The sequence below is a fragment of the Mixophyes fleayi genome, chromosome 4, assembly GCF_038048845.1.
Source record: "Mixophyes fleayi isolate aMixFle1 chromosome 4, aMixFle1.hap1, whole genome shotgun sequence".
NCBI classification, from domain to species: domain Eukaryota; kingdom Metazoa; phylum Chordata; class Amphibia; order Anura; family Limnodynastidae; genus Mixophyes; species Mixophyes fleayi.
This window is the reverse complement of record NC_134405.1, coordinates 20,861,931-20,882,372: the sequence shown is the minus strand read 5'-3', so window position 1 is coordinate 20,882,372 and position 20,442 is coordinate 20,861,931. Positions and strand designations below refer to the sequence as shown.

At 42.1% G+C, this 20,442-nt stretch overlaps 1 protein-coding gene across 1 annotated transcript; it reads left to right on the top strand.

The window, feature by feature from the left end:
* Positions 1-864: 864 nt before the first annotated feature.
* On the top strand, positions 865-11,154 carry LOC142150527 (extracellular calcium-sensing receptor-like). The gene is made up of 5 exons (XM_075205723.1): positions 865-1,131; positions 3,529-4,350; positions 4,436-4,663; positions 10,034-10,157; positions 10,244-11,154. Exons 1-5 carry the CDS (start codon positions 865-867, stop codon positions 11,152-11,154), a joined length of 2,352 nt encoding a protein of 783 aa, XP_075061824.1.
* The last annotated feature ends 9,288 nt before the right edge of the window (positions 11,155-20,442 follow it).

The window sequence follows — 20,442 nt, the reverse complement described above, 5'->3', positions numbered from 1 at the left end:
CCTGTGTGTCACAATTCTAGAAAATATCTTCTCCTGGGTGAGATACAGATAGTTCTCCTCCTGTGTTTATGACTCTGGGAAAACCAAAGTGACCTTCTAGGACTGCCATACTCTCTATGGTAAAGATGGATCTTAGGATCAATCCAATGAACTGGCTGTATAAAATAAGTTACCTGTTGCTTTGTGAGGTTTTGTTGCTGTATATGTTTGCTGGACAAGTATGTGTGGAATTGAAGTCCACTCAAGCCTGCCATCTTCCCAGTGTGAATATCACTGGGTATCTAAATCAGCCTGGTGACCTAGTGATAGGAGGCACCTTCCCGGTCCATGTGGACAGAAGCTACATCATAACCCATTTTACTAGAGAGCCAGAGGACATTAAATGCCAGCTGTAAGTATCTGACCCTAGCAAAAAAATTATACAGTATTGAACTTTTTAGAAGTTACTTTTTCAGTTATCCTCTTATTTATTTATTTTTTAAATATTGTTGGAGTGGTAAGGGTTAACTTTACAATTCGCTGGCAGTTTCTGCAGATTTTCGCATGCACAGTGGAATAAAAAGCCCAGATTTGATATTTCGCTTTAGAATAGAGATGCAGAAATGTTCTTATAGGTAGACTGCACAATGCAAATTAGTACCGTAAGCGCCATTATACTCGCATAAAAGTGTGAGTCGTCAAATTAATTTGGTGCAATATGGTGCATATGCTACACACTAGAAATGTAGGGTTGTGCAATTTCTGTAAAGGACAATTCCTATATAAACATGTTGTGTATTTTAAAACTATAATTTCTTTCTACATAAATGACACGTGACATTTCCACTGTTCTCCACTAGGATTCAATTTCAAAATTACCAGAGAATGCAGGCCCTCATATTCGCTGTGGAGGAGATCAACAAATCTCCTGACCTTCTCCCCAACATCTCTCTGGGGTTCCAGATCTTTGACACCTGTTCTGTCTTGAGGCGGGCAGCAGAAGGCACCCTGTGGATGTTATCCGGAGGACAAGAAAAGGTCCCAAATTATCGCTGTGGTAAAGAAGGATCCCTTGCTGGTATTGTTGGTGATTCTGGGTCTACACGTTCCATCCTCATGGCTCAGATATTGGGTCTTTATAGATACCCACAGGTAACAGAACATAATCTAAATCTTGGATTGGCTAAGTGAGACACTTTTTTGCACATAAGCATCACAATCACAGTATGAGATCAGAGAACCAGCTTGAAGTGTTCAGGTAGCCTAAACAGTACATTATTCTGTGACAATCAAGTTAAAGAAAGAAAGCTAGTAGAAGACATTACTATACAATCATGAACTAACCTGTTACATAGTCTTGATTACTATTTAATATCAGATTCACTACGAAGAACACAAAAAATGGAGACTTCAAAGGGAGCACATGTTGCCCACCACTGATGTAGAACCTTTTATACAGCAGAATACCTGACAACAGTCCCAATATTTGCAGGACACTCCAGATTTCTGAGAGACAATAAGAGGCATGGGATTCTGTGGATAGGTAGTACTGATATGGTCAAATTGGGACATTTGGTGGAATGGGCTTAAGGCCTACTTGGTCCAAATCTTCCAAAAAGCAGGGGTGAGACAGAATGAGGGACGTCAGGTATTCAGGGTCAATACAAAGTAGAAAATACATTAGATATTCTAATTGATTTTAATTTGAATATGTACTGTATATTTTTTTAATAATGTATAATTTATATAATAATGTTTTATTTAGTGTCCTTCTCCCGATAGAACTCAGCAATTTATTTTGTTGCAGTGGGTGAGGCAGCCCTCTTGGTTACCCTCAGCTGCTATTCAATTAAATCATTTGCATCAGTCCCTGCCATTGGAGTTTATAGTCTAAATTCCCTACCACACACACATTCTAAGGCCAATTTTGTCAGAAGCCAATTAACCTACCCATCTTTGCTGGAAGCTAAATAACCTACCTATTTGGATTGGGGGAGGAAACGGGAGCACCCACAGGAAACCTACATAAACAAGGGGAGAACATAGAAATTTCACACAAATAGGGCCAAGCTTGGACTTGAACTCATGTATTGACATTATTTACTTTGTCGCACAATTAGATATTGTTCAGATAAAGTTATCAAGAAAATATTATATTATGTAAAGTATGGGTTATTTAAAATCTCAAGTCAGGTTTTATTAAGGTCTCTTTTATTTGCATTTTTCTGCATTTTTACTGATTTTTTTTCACTGAGATTTTTCATTACAATGGTGCATAAAATACAGGTTGCTATGTGATATATCTTGCAGGTAATATAGTTAAACCAATAATACAATGTAAAAATAATCAAACTTGCACAATTCAAAGTAGTAGTGACGTAAAGTTAAAAAGACTAATTATCTAATATATTGTAGAGAATTATAGCTAGAATCTGGTGACTATGGGCAACAAAGCACTTTTCCTTTTGAATGGTTGATAAATATACCCCTAGGCGTGGGGGGGCCATGAAAATCCATCTGGAACCAATCAGCCAGTCAGCGTTCCGTAATGGGCATCAGTAATATTATATTTTATGTATGGCGATCCTACATATTATGGAGCTCTGTACATTGAGGGGATCAGGAGGTGAACAAATCACAGACAATAACATGACGCAGAAGGAAAAAAATGCACTGCCCAAGTAGCTTACAATCTAAAAGATGTGAAGAACAAAATATACATTAGGCTTTGGAATAGCAATCATAGCCACGTGTCTATGGCTATGGGCACTGCGTCAATTCAAGCACTGGTGCTCCTAATTATGTATAAAATGTAAAGCGGTTCCTATACCCAGTCTACAGTGACTCTCTTTTACATGAGACATGATTTATAATGTAATTCAAAACAGAAGGCCCAGGTGATCACTGAATTTCCAGTGAGAACCTAATAACAGGCAAAACTTTGTGGTGATGCTCCATACAAGCTTATACAAATATAGATGAAATCCTCATTTTTCAACCCTTAGAATCAGCTCTTTCTGCATAGAAATAATCTCATAAGAGTACGTTACGCTCTGAATGTGGGACACGTCTATGATGTCATTATGACACTGAGTTTGGTATTTTTAATCACAGTTACGACATTGAGGCTTGTAAAAGGAGGATTGTCCCTCGGAAGAGGTGCCAGCAAAATGTTTAAGTAAATAAAGTCCCTGAGTATCTTACATAATATAAAGCTATACTTCCACTTTCCTCATATTACTGGTGTGACTAAGATATTCAAGAATGGACTTGCATCAAATCAATCTTACTGTATAACAGAAAGTTCCTTATAATCATTTATTGACACTACAAACAGGAGGCGACCTAATTAGGACCACCTAATCTCAAAGTATTTAAAGTTACTCACATTAAAACTTGGGAATTAACCAGCTCCTTTTGAAAATATGTCTTCCTTACCAAGCTTTTAAATGGATGTGTTTCATGTAGAAAACAATTCCTATTGGACACGTGTTTGTTGGTAAAAGAATTACAGATACTATTATAATTGTCATTTTTATTTTTCTACAGATCAGTTACTTTTCTACCAGCCCATTCCTTAGCAATAGGAACTTGTTTCCCTCTTTCTTCCGTACAATACCTAGTGATGCTTTTCAGTCCAGAGGTCTTGCTGAGCTAATATTGCACTTTAATTGGACATGGGTTGGGTTACTAGCAATTGATAATGACTATGGTCAACTGGGCATACAGTTGGTAAAACAAGAATTAATCAAAGCTGGGGCTTGTGTGGCCTTCATTGAGAATATTTTGACTGGTCAACCCAACAGGAATGCTCCACACATTGTAAAAGTTATTAAGGACTCGACAGCTAAGGTTGTGGTAGTGATGTCCTCGGATTCTGATTTTATGCCTGTGGTAGAAGAGCTGGCAAATCAAAATGTGACTGGGAAAATCTGGGTAGCAAGTGAATCATGGTCAACCTCTACCCTTCTTGCAAAAGAAAGGTTCCAAAAAGTTTTAGTAGGCACGATTGGTTTTGCAGTCCACGGTGGTCAGATGCCAGGATTTGAAGAATACCTCAACAGCCTACACCCCTCAAAGTCCCCCAGTGATTTGTTTATAATGGAGTTTTGGGAGCAGACTTTTTCTTGCAAGTGGACTAACCTCCATAATTTAGATGGCTGGATAGACAACAAAACAATCCATGCATGTACAGGGGAAGAACAATTAGAGGGCTCCATTACAAATATAGATTTTAGAATACCTTTTAGTGTTTACACCTCAGTTTATACCTTTGCATGGGCCTTACAAAACTTGCTTCATTGCAAACCAGGGGCTGGACCATTCCATCATGGCACCTGTGCTAATATCTCATCATTGCATCCTTGGCAAGTAAGAAAGTTCTCTTTAATCTTTAAGTCTCTTACTGTCACATTTTGACCAGCATGTTTAAATAATTCTGTATATTCTTTTTCAGCTTCTCCATTATATTAAAACTGTCAATTTTCAGACAGAAGACAAAACACGTGTATTTTTTAATGATGAAGGAGATCCTCAAGTCATCTACGACATTGTGAACTGGCAGTTAAGCACCATGACCACCTTGGAACAGGTCATAGTTGGAAGTTATAACTTGAGCTCACTAGATTGGAATACTTTGAATATTGACAATGCTGCCATTATATGGGCCATAGGTGACAAAAAGGTAGGACTGCTTCAAAATAAAATTGCACATTCATTACATAGCAGAGCTTTCTTTTTTAATAATTCTGTATTAATAGAAGTATTCTCGCAACATGGTAACTAACATATTCCTGCAAGACTTCTCCAGTGCTGCTACCCATTTATGAAATTCCCTACCACCAGGCTTTCCCACAGCCTTCAAGTCTTCCTAAGAACTCTGAAAACCCTTATCTTTTTTTAGTGCTTACCTTATCCCGAATGACACTATTCAGATAAATGCACCCTCACAACTGTCCCAATCTCCACTCTGAGCCACACTCGCTCCTCTTGTTTCAGCTGTGCCCTCTTTCACTTAAAATGTAAGCTCTCTAATGAGCAGGGTTCTCAATACCCTTTGTTTACATGTCTGCAATTATTTTGTCCACCTTGTATGTCCCTGTTTTATGTATGTCCGGTTTTTCCTAGTATAAGGCGCTGTGGAACCTTATATATCTATGTTTTTAATAATAATAATAATAATAATAATAATAATAATAATAATTAGAAGCTGAATTTCCAACCACTGCTACTGCGTTTTTAATTAAAACCAAAGTAAGCATCATGTATGAAACTACTTGCATATTTGTGTGGTATGCAATCATACATACATTTTAGCTGGAGAATTTGTACATTGGGACATTCTAGAGTTATAAGTAAGCAAGGTTCAGTGCATTTTCCCGCTCCTCCTTAGAAGCCTTCTAGCTCTCCACAGGCTTTCTCCCTGGGACTGTGACTCTGCATCATCCCCTCGGTTTGGGTCAATACTTCGATCTGCACCCAAGTAACTCTAGGTATCTTTTTGCTTCTTTTGCTCCACTTAACAGACTTTTTCCCAGAGACTTTGCTTCATCCCCTATGTTGGCACCAGACTTTTGCCTGCAGCTTAGCAACGTTTGGTACAAGTTATTTATTGTCTTTATTATTTCACTGTTTCTGTTGTTGACTTCAATGCCTTCCATGCCTTATTTTTGTTGTTGTCTTCCATGCCTTCCATGCCTTATTTTTATTTCTTGTCTCTCTCCCCTTTCTACCACTCAATTTTCGATTTTTATCCTTATCTAGTGGCATTTTTTTTCTACTCTATCCACATTTCATTCCATCTTTTGCGCTCCTCTGCTCTGTACACAACTTCGCATTATATGTCAGGCTACATTAGTCATTCCACTTTATCTCATATTACACGGCCTACCATGCTTATACGCCACATCCTCTTTCACCTTCATACTAGGCCTCTCTAACCGACTTCATTTCACTCTTACACACTTTCCTTGTGTCTTATTCTTTGTCTCCCCCCGTTCTCTGCACCCGCATCTCTGCCAACTGACGCTTCTTACTTCCACTGTCCTCCTTGTATCCTCTCACCTCTCTCCCTTCACCCCCTCACTCTGTCACCCTACCTCCTCCCACCACCCTCTATTCTGCCCTCCCTCCTCCCCCCCTCTGTCACCTCCCCTCCTCCTATCTCTCCCCACCATGTCTCCCCGATCACGCACCATACCCATACTCTCCCTCATCCCCACCTCACCCTCTCCTCCCCACACTCCCCCGCACACTGCTCACCTTGCCAACCTCATTCTCATCTCCCCTCTTTCCTCTCCCCCTTTCTCCTGTGCCCTCTGAAATGCTAGACCCGTCCGCAACAAACTGACCGCTATCCATGACCTCTTTTTATCCAACTTTCTCAACCTTCTTGCCATTACTGAAACCTGGCTCTCCGATTCTGACACTGCCTCCCCTGCTGCCCTATCCTATGGTGGCCTCTCCTTCACCCACTCCGCCAGACCTGTTGCGCACCCAGGTGATGGAGTGGTCTTTGTCCTATTCTCCACCTGTACTTTTTGAGTCACCCCCCCTGAATCCTCCCTCTCCTTCTCCTCCTTTGAAGTCCACTCTATCCGCCTCTTCTACCACATCCATCTCCACGTCACTGTCATCTATCGCCTCCCTGGCCCCACCTCTCTTTTTCTTGACAACTTTGCTGCCTGGCTTCCCCACCACCTCTCCTCTGACCTTTCCTCCATCATCCTCGGTGACTTTAACTTCCCTGTCGACAACCCCACCGACCCCGCTTTCAGTAAACTGCTTACCCTTTCTTCCTCCCTTGGTCTTACTCTATGGACTTCTTCCTCTACCCACTGCCTTGGTCACTCCCTTGACCTTGTCTTCTCCTACCTATGTAGTCTCTCTGAATTCTCCATTTCTCACTTTACTCTATCCGACCACCATCTCCTCTCTTTCTCACTCTCCACTTCTCCTGCTCCCCTCCCCTCCCCTTACCCAAACCTACTCAGTCCATGACGCTCTTGATCCGGCTACTCTGTACTCCTCTCTCGATACTCTCCTTTCTCCCCTTTCTTCCCAGGCCTGCCCCAACCTGGCGGTCTCTCTCTACAACCACACCCTCACCTCCACTCTTGATGCGGTCGCCCCCCACCCTCACTGTCCACCCTCGCTGCTCCAAACCCCAACCCTGGCATTCCAAATTTACCCGCTTCCTCCAAAAATGCACTCGTACCACTGAACGTCACTGGAGAATATCCCACAACCTGGCTGGCTTCTTCCACTTTAAGTTCATTCTCTCCTCCTACAGTTCTGGCCTCTCACTAGGTAAACAATCTTTCTTTAAATCCCTCATCTCTTCCCAGTCCTCTAACCCCTGTCGCCTTTTTGCCACCTTCAACACTCTCCTGGCCCCCTTCCACCCCCCTCCTCCCTGACTGCCACCGACTTTGCCTCCTTTTTCTCCTCTAAAATCGAGGCCACCCGACTTGAAATCTCCTCCTCCAATCTCTTGTCCACCCCCCCACTCTTCCGTAATCTCCCCCTAGCCAACTATCACTTCTTCCGTCCCACCAAGGATGAAGACGTCCAGTCTCTCATTTCATCCTCCCCCCCTCTACCTGTTCCCTGGATCCTATCCCTTCCCACCTTCTTCGCTTCCTTTCCCCCACCACCTGCTCCCATCTCGCTCACCTCTTTAATCTGTCCCTCTCCACCGGCATCTTTTACTCTTCTTTTAAACATGCTCTCATATCACCTATTCTAATGAAACCTAATCTTGACCCCACTTCTCTCTCTAACTATCGTCCCATATCTCTTCTCCCCTTTGCCTCCAAAATACTTGAGATGCTCATCTGCAACCATCTCACCTCCTACCTTTCTGAACACTCCCTCCTTGATCCTCACCAGTCTGGTTTCCGCCCCCTCCACTCCACTGAAACTGCCCTGGCTAAAGTTACCAATGACCTCCTCTCTGCTAAAGCCAGGGGCCACTTCTCCCTTCTCATCCTCCTTGATCTCTCAGCAGCCTTCGACACCGTTGACCACCCCTTTCTGCTCCACACCCTCCAGTCCATTTGCCTCTCCGGCCCCGTCCTGTGCTGGTTCACTTTTTACCTTGCTGACTGATCTTTCTCTGTAACCACCTCTGGATCTCTCTCCCCCTTCCACACTTCCAGTTGGGGTCCCTCAGGGCTCTGTTCTTGGACCCTTACACTTCTCTCTATACACCTCTTCCCTGGGTGAACTCATCAGCTCCTACGGCCTCAAGTACCACCTTTATGCTGATGACACTCAACTCTACCTCTCCTCTCCTGATCTCCCTCTCTCCTCTCTAGGGTGTCCGCCTACCTCTCTTCCATCTCCTCCTAGATGTCCTCTAGATTTTTTAAACTCAACCTTGCTAAAACTGAACTCATTGTCTTTCCTCCCCCTCAAACCTCCTCCCCTTCTGATCTCTCTATGACTGTCGACAACTCCTCTATCTCCCCTGTCCCCCGACTTCACTGCCTCGGTGTCATCCTTAACTCCTCTCTCTCCTTTGCCCCTCACATTCTCTCTCTTGCTAAATCCTGCCGCTTCTAGCTGTGCAAAATCGCACGCATTCGGCCCTTCCTCTCCCAAGATGCCACCAAATTTCTTATTCTCTCTCTGATTAGCTCCCGCTTGGACTACTGCAACCTTCTCCTTACTGGTCCTCCCCACTCTCATCTCGCTCCCCTTCGACCTGTACTTAACACAGCCGCTAGGCTTATCTTCCTTTCTTGCCGCTCCTCTTCTGTCTCCCCCCTCTACTAAGCCCTTCACTGGCTCCCCTTTCCCTACAGAATCCTGTTCAAGCTCCTCACACTCACATACAAGGCCCTCGCCAACTCCACTGCTCCCTACATCTCCAACCTCATCTCTAATCACGCTCCATCCCGCTCTCTTCGATCTGCCAATGATCATCGCCTCTCTTCCCCTCTGATTACCTCCTCTCATGCACGTATCCAAGACTTCTCCTGCTCTGCCCCCCTCCATTGGAACAAGCTCCCTCCCTCCAGCAGAACTTTCCCCAATCTGTCCATTTTCAAACGGGCTTAAAAAAACCCACCTTTTTCTAAAAGCCTTCCAGTCTCCCACTTAACTACCTACCTTATCTTCTGTCTCTCCCCACTTCTTCCTCCTTCCCTGATTCTGTCTCCGTTCCCCCCTTCTCTCTCTCTCACCCCTGTGTCTCTCTGTCTGTCTACCCCTTCCCTTAGATTGTACGCTCTCTTGAGCAGGGCCTTCTCTCCTCCTGTTTCCACCACTTCTAACTCTGCTCTCCAGCTACCTAGCCCTCCTCCTCGAGGACCTTCTGCCCTCCGACCCCTCTTACTTTTCCATTCACCCCTCTGGGGCTCTTCCTGTCATCCGCGCCCATCCTCTTGGACTCCGGCGTATGCGGATCTTCCCTCTCCCCCTCCCCTCTCTCTAGCTGTGCTTTGAGCTTCCTGAGTTACTGTGCTTGTTGTTAATTGTACCATGCTGTCTCTGCTTGTACCGTGATATTGTTTGTCCCTGTATGGCGCTATGGACACCTAGTGGCGCCCTATAAATAAAAATTACTAATAATAATAATAATAATAATTTTCTGCATCGTGCACAGTGTAAAACCTCAAATGTATACTGGTAGCTTTGCCAACTGTATATTACAATTATGTTATAAAAAAATATAGAGTAATTTAATTCAGTCCCTTTGTCCTCTTAGTTTGGCAAGATGAGCAGATCAACTGCAGTATATTAGGAACATTTTTTACATGAGCACTGTGGGACATAGAGATACAGGTTGACAGTGTGTAGACATTGATGCATGGTTCACACACATGCACAGGAGGGCAAGGAAGGTGGTTCTAATGTACACTAAATATGCCAATCTTTGGCAACCTATACATTACAAACTCCTGTGGGATTACCATTCACAACAGGCACTGCCAGCCAGTAGTTCAACCACTGCTTCCCACCATACACAGTGTCATCATCTAGAGTAATTAAAAATATCTGTATCTCCTACAAGCACTATAACAGGTCATACTTTATCTATCTCACTTAGGTTCCTCAATCAAAGTGCAGTCCAAGCTGTACTTCAGGATTTAGAAAGGTGACTATTCCAGGAAAACCCAGCTGCTGTTTTGAGTGTGTTCCATGCCCACAAGGAGAGATTTCAAATAAAACAGGTACTATCAATAATTTGGACAGATTTTTTTTCCTAAATCCAATCTGTGTAATTTCTGAAGGTCCTGACAGGAACGTTCTTTTCCAGATTCTGTTGATTGCCAGGAGTGTTCCTGGAATATGTGGCCCAATCTCCTCCAGAATATGTGCTTACCAAGGACCATTGAGTTTCTTTCTTACAATGAAGCTATGGGTATTAATTTGGCAACCATTGCCATATTCTCTTCAGTTGTCCCAATTGGCATTTTGGTAGTTTTCATCCACTACAGAACTACACCCATAGTCCGAGCCAATAACTGGTCTCTCAGCTGTCTTCTCCTCATATCACTATGCTTTTGCTTCCTTTGTTCATTAGCCTTTATTGGATACCCACAACCCGAGATGTGCCTGCTGCGTCAGGTGGCATTTGGTTTGATTTTTTCTTTCTGCATCTCGTGTGTTCTGGCCAAGACTATTACAGTTGTCATTGCCTTCAAGGCCACCAGACCGGGAACTAGATTAAGACAATGGACTGGCACAAAAGTGTCCTATTCAGTTATTGCAATTTCTGTTCTCATACAAGTATGTATTTGTGTGATGTGGCTTTCTTGCTCACCTCCATTTCCAGAATACGATAAACAAACACAGTCTGGTGTCATCGTTATTAGCTGCAATGAGGGTTTTCCCCTTGCGTTCTGGACTATGCTAGGATATCTTGCCCTCTTGGCCACCGTCAGTTTCATTGTTGCCTTCTTGGCTAGAAGACTACCTGACAGCTTTAATGAGGCCAAGTACATCACCTTCAGCATGTTGGCCTTCCTCAGTGTCTGGTTATCCTTTATTCCAGCCTCTCTCAGCTCACGTGGGAAGTACACTGTGGCGATGGAGATCTTCGCCATCTTGTCCTCTAGCTGGGCTGTGGTGGTTTGTATATTCTTCCCAAAATGTTTTGTCATATTGTTTCGACCAGACATGAATTCCAGAGGACTTCTGATGAGGAAAGATAATGACCGTAAATAGAAAATGCAGACTTTCCATGACATGTTGGACTTCTGTCATAAATTACCATTCTTCCAAGTCTGTGTTAAATATTTTCCAACAAATAAAAACCTCAACCAAGATAGTACTCTGTAAATGGCATAGTATAATACATAAATGAGCCAGTAACTTAAAAATTGTAAAAGGGAATTTATTTAAAATAACTCTTTCAGTAAGGAAAGAGAAATCTTTAGATTTTAAGTAGCAAAGTCAGGATGTGTTTACCCATATTTTGTATATGATGCAATATTTATTATCATAAAGAGTGAAATTCTATTTATTACTATTATTACTTTTGTTTATAAAGCGCCACAAAAGGTCTGCAGCGTCGTACAAGACATTTACAGCATACAATAAACAGACAGCAACGATCCATGACAAATTACAAAATACATGAAAAACATAATAATACAAAGTCCAGACTTACTAATTAAACAAAATACACACAGATAACTCCATAATGTGATCAAGTTATTCACGGAACAATGAGTGAGAGTGATGGTAATGCCCAAGGTGAAGGAGGCTGAGCTCAAGAAGACAGGGCTAAGGAAAAAGTCCTAGAGGTACAAAGGGTGATGACAGGGGCAGGCTGAACTGAGGACAGGGGGACATTACCCCCCCCCCCACCTGTGGCTGGTTTCATATTGGGCTACCATATGCTGGGTCACTGGGCCACTTGCATTTTTTTCCTTTAAAATGTTCCTAGAGTGGAGTCTTGTCCTCCAGGCTAGAGTTTGTCAGGGATCCACACTGGGTGATGCAATAATAGATGTGAAACACAAGGAAATAAGACCCTGCTTGTGAGAGCTTACATCCTAAAGGGAAGGGGAAGGCACAAATCGGGTCTTACCAAGTGGGGGCGTGTAGGTCATTTAACTTATTGTGCTAATTGTTCTCTTCTACTCTCATCTCCACCTGCTACCTCTGTTATCTCCGCTCAAGACTGGTCAAAATTATGCAGAAGTTACACTGAAAGTGAAGCTAAACATTGAGAATAAAACCCACTATTGTACTGGATATGCCTCTAAACACAGGGCACAACATAAGTTGTCCACAAGTGTTGCTATTTTGTCATAGAATTGTTTTGTGTATGGTCCACCTATTTTTTACATGACAGAGTATGGACTTTTCTTTCATTATTGAAATCATTTGCTTAAAAATAATCTGACAGGTAAATAAGGGTCATTTACAAGCGGCAAATGCTTCTATTTTTTTTACTAATAATAACTTGTTTTTAGCAATTTTTTGTGCATAGCTAGCAGGACACTTTAAGTGTTTTAAATTTTTCTCCTAAATACTTCTCATATACAGTACTTGAAGATATCTTTATTTCATGTGACACATTTGCATATATTAATGTGATAATTACATTGGCTTTAGTGCTCCTTGTGTATAGAAGGTGACCCAAATGCCTAATCACTGCCGACACCAAGGATGTAAAAATTGAGTCCATTTGTGGAGTGAAGGACCGCCACTCTCACCCCTCTCCACCTCTAAAAATTTATTTTATGTAATCCCAGCTACCTGCACGCTTAGGGTTATGTTGCTGTGGGTATGGATAGATCTCACCTCTTCTATGACACAGTGGCTCCACCTAAATATGACTCTCATTCCTTTGGACAGTAGTTCTTGCCAGTTCCTGCCAGGGTATGACTTATGAACCCCTGGTCACTTCTAAGGGAAACTAATGATTACTTACTGACATACATACTTGGTGCATATATTAGTGGGTTTTAAGACTCTACAGTATATACTAACAATGATGATTTGTGGTTTATATACAATGGCACAACTAGTTTTAATACAATAATGTAACACTCTTTTGGGCCCTTGAATGTAAAAGGCTGGGTGACTGTAATTAGGGAGTGAGTAAGTGTTTCTCACCTTTAAGTCTTGATAGTACCTCCACCTGAACCTGAATTCCTTCCCCAGGTGTTACGACTAACGGTCTTATCATCAACCTGTAGAACCAGGTAGAGAGGTCTTCACCTCTAGCAGCTGCCTTTCCCATAGAGCTCGTTATGCTCACAGGTACTCGGATGCCCCCAGGACTTATACTCGCGGTAGTACAGGTGTATGAACGTACCGCAGCATAGAGTAACGGGGTGAACAGTCTAGTGTGGTCAAAAGACAGGTCGGGGTCTGGGTCTGGAGCAGGTATCGTGGTCAGGGTAAGGCAAGAGGCCAGGACTGGCAGCAGATAGGGATAATCCAGGAAGGAAGCAAGGGTCAGGGTAACAGGCAAGAATCACATCCAAAAGAACAAAGCCAAAGGTCATACACGGGAAGTCCAATAGAAATACAGGTTCAAGCACAGCAGCAGGCTAAGACACAGAAGACTGGAACTATAACTGGCAGGGAGACTAAGCCCTCCCTGCCTTATATACAGACACTGACCAATGGCAAAACAGAGAGAACAGCATGATAATCTTCCCCATTAGATGATTAATTAATTAATTCAAATACTTGTGCACTCACCCAGCTGCCCCTAATGCCGGGACGCTTCACTATCCCTCACACCGTCCCGACCGTTGTCTAGGTAACGGCCGGGACGAAAAAGAAAGTGAAGCCCCGGTCGTCATGGAGACGGCCGGGACACTTCCTGCGGGTACGGAGAGTCGCAGTGGCCTGAGGCACCGCCGCAACTCGTGACACCGGGCTGTGTTTCTGGAATTTGAACACTGGGGGTCGATTTAGGAGAACCCCAGCCCCATACCATATGTGGGCTCCCTCCAAAGGACACTCAAAGGATATAATAATGTAATAAACTCCCCTTTGGAGTGAGATTTATTTAAAATAGGCTGGTTAAACTAATACAATATTAGAAGAGGCAGACAATTTTATATGCACAACGTGTTTTGTATTAGTAAGTAACCCGTTTAATGTCTGTTATCTTCCTTCCTGGAACCTATTATCATGGACAAATAAATAACCTTTGTAACACTAATATTTCCCTAGTTGTTAATAATTTCACTCAATGATATGATTATTATAAGCAATACTTATTATTACTGTCAGCTGAAATGATCTCTAATCACTCTCCTCTATGTATGCCATCACCCTCTTATTATATTAATGGCTTATTTTAAACTATTAGGTATCACTCACAGAGTGATATACACATAAGAAAGATGTACATGGCTACCCAGGATTGTACCACAATCAATTAATTCTGCAAAATAGCTCACTGATTCCATCACACTACATATTCCTCAGTAGAGCACATAGGTATTTTTTTATAACTCACTAGGAATTATTTAAAAAATATATAATTTTTTAGCAACTAATAAATACATTAAAAATTAAGTTTTAAGCAATATTGTAACATACTCATAATTCATTTATTACACTGCATCACACACTATATAACGATGAAAGAAATTGTGCAATCCTGAGTTACATATACTGGGAGTTTTATATATATACACGTTGTAGTGGTAAATGTATCAAGGTTCAATTTCTCAGCGATTTACAATAGATGAATAGATGAATGTTTGAAAAAAAAAAATGCGAGGGTCCCCCATCTGAACACTATTAACCCTAGTTTTTCACGAAACCGGCACTAGGCAAACCAGCCAGGGTTTTTGGCACTATAGCAGGGAGACACGTGGCAGGGGTCCCCTACCATAGTGACAAACCAACCCCTGGCAATTCAGCGCTGGGCTGGATTCCCTAGGGAATGGGGTCTGCAAAAAATATGAGCTCCCCCCTCTAGGAATAACCAGCCTAGTGCTGAAAACATTAAGGCTCTTCCTACTGACGAGAGGATCACACACTTTTTTTTTTTCCAAACCAGGACCTGTGGCTGTATAGGCAGCGCAGTGTAACAGTGATGTGTTTACTAATCATGCAGCTAGAAAGCAGCTTGTTGTATCAAGCGATTTTTACAGCAAACTCGGGAGAGTTTGCTTAATCACAGCTTTATACATTTGGAGACTTGTATAGTTAGAGTGGTAAACAGTCGGGACTTCAATCTTTAGTGATTTTGGAAATGGCGACTTTGATAGAAACACATCTCTGGCGATTTTACATCAAATCTCAGCTTGATACATCTGTGAGTTTCAATTCTCCTGAGAAAATCGTGGGATTTTCAAAATCGGAGCTTGATACATTTACCCTGTAGGGTTTTATTGAAACCTGACAACTTATCTGACTGTAATTAGATGCATATCTCCTCATCCTCTTAGTGTGACATCACCCACTTCATATCACTGTGATATTAGCTCCTGGGTAAACTCATTTTATCACTGTCCTTACTATACTTCCATCAGTATAGTTAGTAATCCTTATACACAGTACAAAGCTTCTCTGTCCTCACTGAAACTGCTCATCATCAATTCTCCTCACATCAACTGTCAACAACTGAGCTCTCCATACTCAATACTGTCCTGGCTCGTGTCATCCCTTCTCCTCTCCTTCCCCAAAGCATGTTGGGAGTTGTAGTTCTTCAGTGCACTGTCACAGTGCTGCCGCTGGGTTACAACAATAAATACACGCAGTAATCAATCAAGTCTTAGATGATGGGCTTACAATGGGCAGTATTCACTGGGACATAGGTGACTGAGTTTGATATATGCCTCTAGTAATACTAATGTAACAACCTTTAAACAATGATATTTATACCAAACCTAGCCCCAATATTGTATATCAAGAAAGATGGAGGGAAAAGGAATAGTTCCATCAGAGACTGTGTACTCTCTCTCGACACCTACACTGCATCTGGACATCCTCTGGACACCTGGACACCACTGGACTAGCAAGTAGTTCCTCCACTGCATTCACTCTCCTCTATTTGGGCAGTACTCCCTTCTAGAGAAAATGATTTCTCTCCAGCAGCTCTGCCTTTAATGCTCATGTCACCTGATATGTTCCTTGATATGTGTCACGGTTGGCTTACAGGAAATTGATCCCTAGGCTCTGCTGAACATGACTAAGCCCACACACGGGTGCGGAGTCTAACAGACAGCTGGTTTTCACCAGGAACCCCCGCAAGGAGGTATGGTCTTGGCTGCACCAAGTCTGCAGGTCGCAGTCCCGTGAGTGAGTGTACAGCAGAACAATGTGGGGGAGCCAGGTGAAGTGGATGGAGATGATGGAGTCCACAGCTGAGTGGTATAAATACAGGCACAACAATAATATAGGCTGATGGTCAGCAGCCAATGAGTCACTAGGAGAATAGGTATTCTGTGGTATACAACGAGAGGACAGAGGCTGTCACTATGAAGTACTCTGGAGATGGTAATGGAAGTACTGGAGCAGCAATAATTCAACACAACCAGAGGCTGAAGGCTGACTGGAGTGGTGGAGGTAACTCGTAGTAACAGCTGATGAGTCCCAGATGAAATAGCAGCTCTGAACTGTAGTGATGAGAGAACTGGAGCTGTCACAATAGAGTACACTGGAGATGGTAATAGAGGTACTGGAACAGTGATAGTTCAACACAGCTGCAGGCTGAGAGCATACTGGAGTTGTGGAGGTAACTCGTAGTAACAGCTGATGAGTCACAGATGTAGTAGCGGCTCTGAGTGGTAGTGATGAGAGAACTGAAGCTGTCACGATGAAGTACACTGGAGATGGTAAGTGAGGTACTGAAGCAGCGATAGTTCAACATGGCCAGAGACTGAGAGCAGGCTGGAGTAGCGGAGGTAACTTGTGATAGCAGCTGATGAGTCACAGATGTAGTAGCGGCTCTGAGGGGTAGTGATGAGAGAACCGGAGCTGTCACAATGAAGTACACAGGAGATGGTAAGAGAGGTACCGGAACAGCAATTGTTTAGCACAGCCCACGAACTGAGAGCAGACTGGAACACAGACAAACCACAAGGAGAACAGGAACCAGAACCACAAGCTGCAGGAAGTGAGCTTGAAGAACAGGCATCAGACAGGTGAATCCAGGAGGTTTATATAGTGCTCCAGAAGTGCTTAGCCAATGAAAAAGAGGGAGAAGATCCTGAAGGCTTGCACCTGCACAGATCTGAATATAGCTGAATGAATGAACTGGAGAATGTCTGATGCTGGGACATGGCAGTTTCCAGATCAATGGCCTGCAGGTAATGAGACAGGTACTATCTGTGGGACCGGAGCATCACAATATGGTTGCCTCTCCTTCTCAAGCAGCCATATCTGCAATAGCACTCCTGAAATGGTGAACTCTGCGCTTCAGTTAAAACGGCCTTTCGCAGGTGAGCCTTGATGTCTCTTACACCTTTTCATTACATCAGGTTCTATGGACGGCAAATCAATATACAACAATTCAAGAGGTTCACTACAAGTAATAGTGATTATAAAATTCAATCGGGTTGGGAGAGTTTTCTCAGGACACTCATGTCACAAGATTTGCAATACTGCTGAGTCTCTGTTAGGTTTTCATTGTTGCATTCTGCTTGTTACTCAGATCTTCTAAGCAGTTCTGATGTCTCTCCATGCTGATTGGAAGGCAGCACTTTATAAGGTCTCACCTGTCCTGCACTCATTGTTAATGATAGTGTTACACACTAGCTTCATGGTTCCTGTATCTGTGTCCTGTGTGATTCTGATGTTGAGTAGAACTATAAATTACCTAATAATGGGGGGAATATTATTGGTTTAGAGTATGTAGTGATGCATTTGCTTACGTATTACCTTTGTGGTTTTAATCTTTAAAAGATGTATGAAATTAATTAATAATTGCCATTGCTCATTCTGGTTCTAATGGTCGGTATTGTATGTTCATAATAAATCAGCATATATTGAAAAGACTTCATTTTTGTATAAGTTTTTCTTTTTCCATAACAACATATTAAAGCAAATTTATATAAAATGTTATTTATAAAATATCACAAAACAATTAGCACACAAAAGTAAACAGCACAGTAGTAGTGTCCTGTTCTTCAAATCCACAAATCACCAACAACGCTCCCTACCACTGTTCTGAATTTATTTGATCAGTTTATTAGGAAAGTTTTCTCAAATTTCATATTTTTATTAGTTTATAACTTGAGGTATGGTACCCTAATTTTATTAGACATTTTAAAATTGTTCAAAATATTATGATCAGGGACGATTTTGAAGATAAATGACCATGGAAAATATTCTAAAAGTGGCTTCATGTTGTAGGCAGAGCCAAATTGTCAGTAGGCAGGTTAAATTTGGCAGTAGGCGGGTTAATACACTGCCACTCCAGCGCTGTCTGTGTCGTCATATGGCCAAAGTGGGTATGACCTATGGGCATGGGTCATGGCTATGTCTTTAGACAGGGGCAGACCACAGTTCAGCCCACTCCTTCTCCTTCTAATATAATTGATCTGCTACTCGCACCACTGTTAGGTGCAAACAGCTTTCCTAGCAGAGCAACAAAAAGTTGTACAAACCTCCAGACTGTCACTGCAGTCCACAAAATCTGGACTATGCCAGCAGGATCAGGAAAGCTGGTAGACAGTGCTGTTCTCTCCTACCTCTACTTAAGCTTTCACTACCTGCTGCTGGTGTGCTAATCTCAGTGGATGACTGCCTTGATCCTGGAATATTGGGGCCTAGTTTGGAAAAGGCATAGCTACCATTCACCTTCTAGACTATCCTTCCTCCAAAAAAATCTGACATTAAATCAATGCAACCTACAATAAATGACTACCCACCCCTCCCCCAAACTATTGCCAGAATTAATTTAATACTATTCACATTTAATTAATAGGCCTATCTCTCTCAGCCAGCCCTGACATTAAATAAATAGCATTCTTATTTATTAAATAGCTCACCTCTCCACCAACCTTGCCCCATAATTTAAAGCCCCTGAATCACCCCAGCATTAGATTAATAGTCTGAACACTCCACCTTAAATTATTAGACCCCAGCATTAAAAGACTCCACCACAAATATATCAAATTAATTTATAATTACTTTTGCAAAACCTTTGGAGTGATTTTCCTACCGTACAAACCCTTGCAGTTCGACAGTTGCAAATATAGATCAATTAAGAATATGAATCTAATATGAACATAAGAAAATGACATTGCCTTATTCCTGGGAGAATCCTTTATTATTAATATGATCATGTACAGCAGATAACATGATTCATCTTGCAATTCTCTCAGGTACAATTATTCTAACAATCTATAAAACCTCATTCAGACTCGGAACCTGTGATATGGACATTGTATGTGTGTGAGAGAGAGACACTCGTACATAATGAGGGCTCCTCCTGTGTATATGGGTATTTGAGAAAGTAATTGAGATTCTTTTCCTGTATGTGGCACAGACAGACTAAGATTACTCCTTTACACAATATCCGGCACAGACAAGTTTTCTCTAGGTGTTTAAGGTCTTCTTCTTGTATTATCATTTTCGATATAGTAAGACCAAACACCCGCAAACCTTTACATGACATTGGCATAAAAAGGAAGTGTACATTGTGTGACATCGACTGACTACGAACATTTATCTTGTGGCTCTATATACCAAGGAGTTAATTTTAAAAAGAAGGTCTTTTTGTCGAGATATGTGAAAAGAGCACACTGGGATGAGAATCATTTAAAACACTGAAGAAGTAATTCCTCTGGCTGTCAGTGCTGAAGGTATTGTTCTGTAAGACACCGACACAAATGTAATTTGATCTTTTCTTGTGGGTGACACTGATAGACTGAGAATTCTATTCTATGTGACATAAATAGGACTATGAAATGTTTTACTTTGTGTGACATTCACAGAGAAAGTTCCTCTCCTGTGTTATACACTGATAGCCAGAGGAATTACATCTCCTGTGTGTGAACAAGAAGCCTGAGGAAGATATGCTTATGTTTGACACTGTTAAACCAATGAAGGTCCTATGTGTGGCTCTGACAGCTTGAGAACAGTCTTCTGCATATATGACTTTAACAGACCAAGAAATGTATTCTTCTGTTTGATACATGAGAAGACAGAGTAAGGTTTTCTCCTGTTTGTGACCCTGGAGACCGACTGTACTTTGCTTACTACTGACACAGCTAAGCTGCTAGGTTTTCTCTGACTGTATGTCACAATGACAGACCAAGAAAATATCTTCTCCTGAGATACTAACAGGCTGAGGAAGGTCCTCTCCTGTGTGTGACGTTGAAGTCTGAGGGTAGTTTGCATATGTCTGTCACTGTAAGACTAAAGGTTTTCTCTTGTGTGATGGTAACAGACTCAGTGAGGTACATTTATGTCTGACACATAGGTTTCCTCTTGTGTTTCACTCTGACAGGTTGAATATAGTCTTCTCCTGTCTGTCACCATTCTAGACCAAGGAAATATCTTATCCTGGGTGAGATACTAAGA

Coding starts and splice junctions, on each gene's coding strand:
- LOC142150527 (XM_075205723.1), top strand. CDS start 865: ATGCAGGCCCTCATATTCGCTGTGGAGGAGATCAACAAATCTCCTGAC. Junction 4,351..4,435: donor CATCATTGCATCCTTGGCAA/GTAAGAAAGTTC, acceptor ATTCTTTTTCAG/CTTCTCCATTATATTAAAAC. Junction 4,664..10,033: donor GGGCCATAGGTGACAAAAAG/GTAGGACTGCTT, acceptor TATCTCACTTAG/GTTCCTCAATCAAAGTGCAG.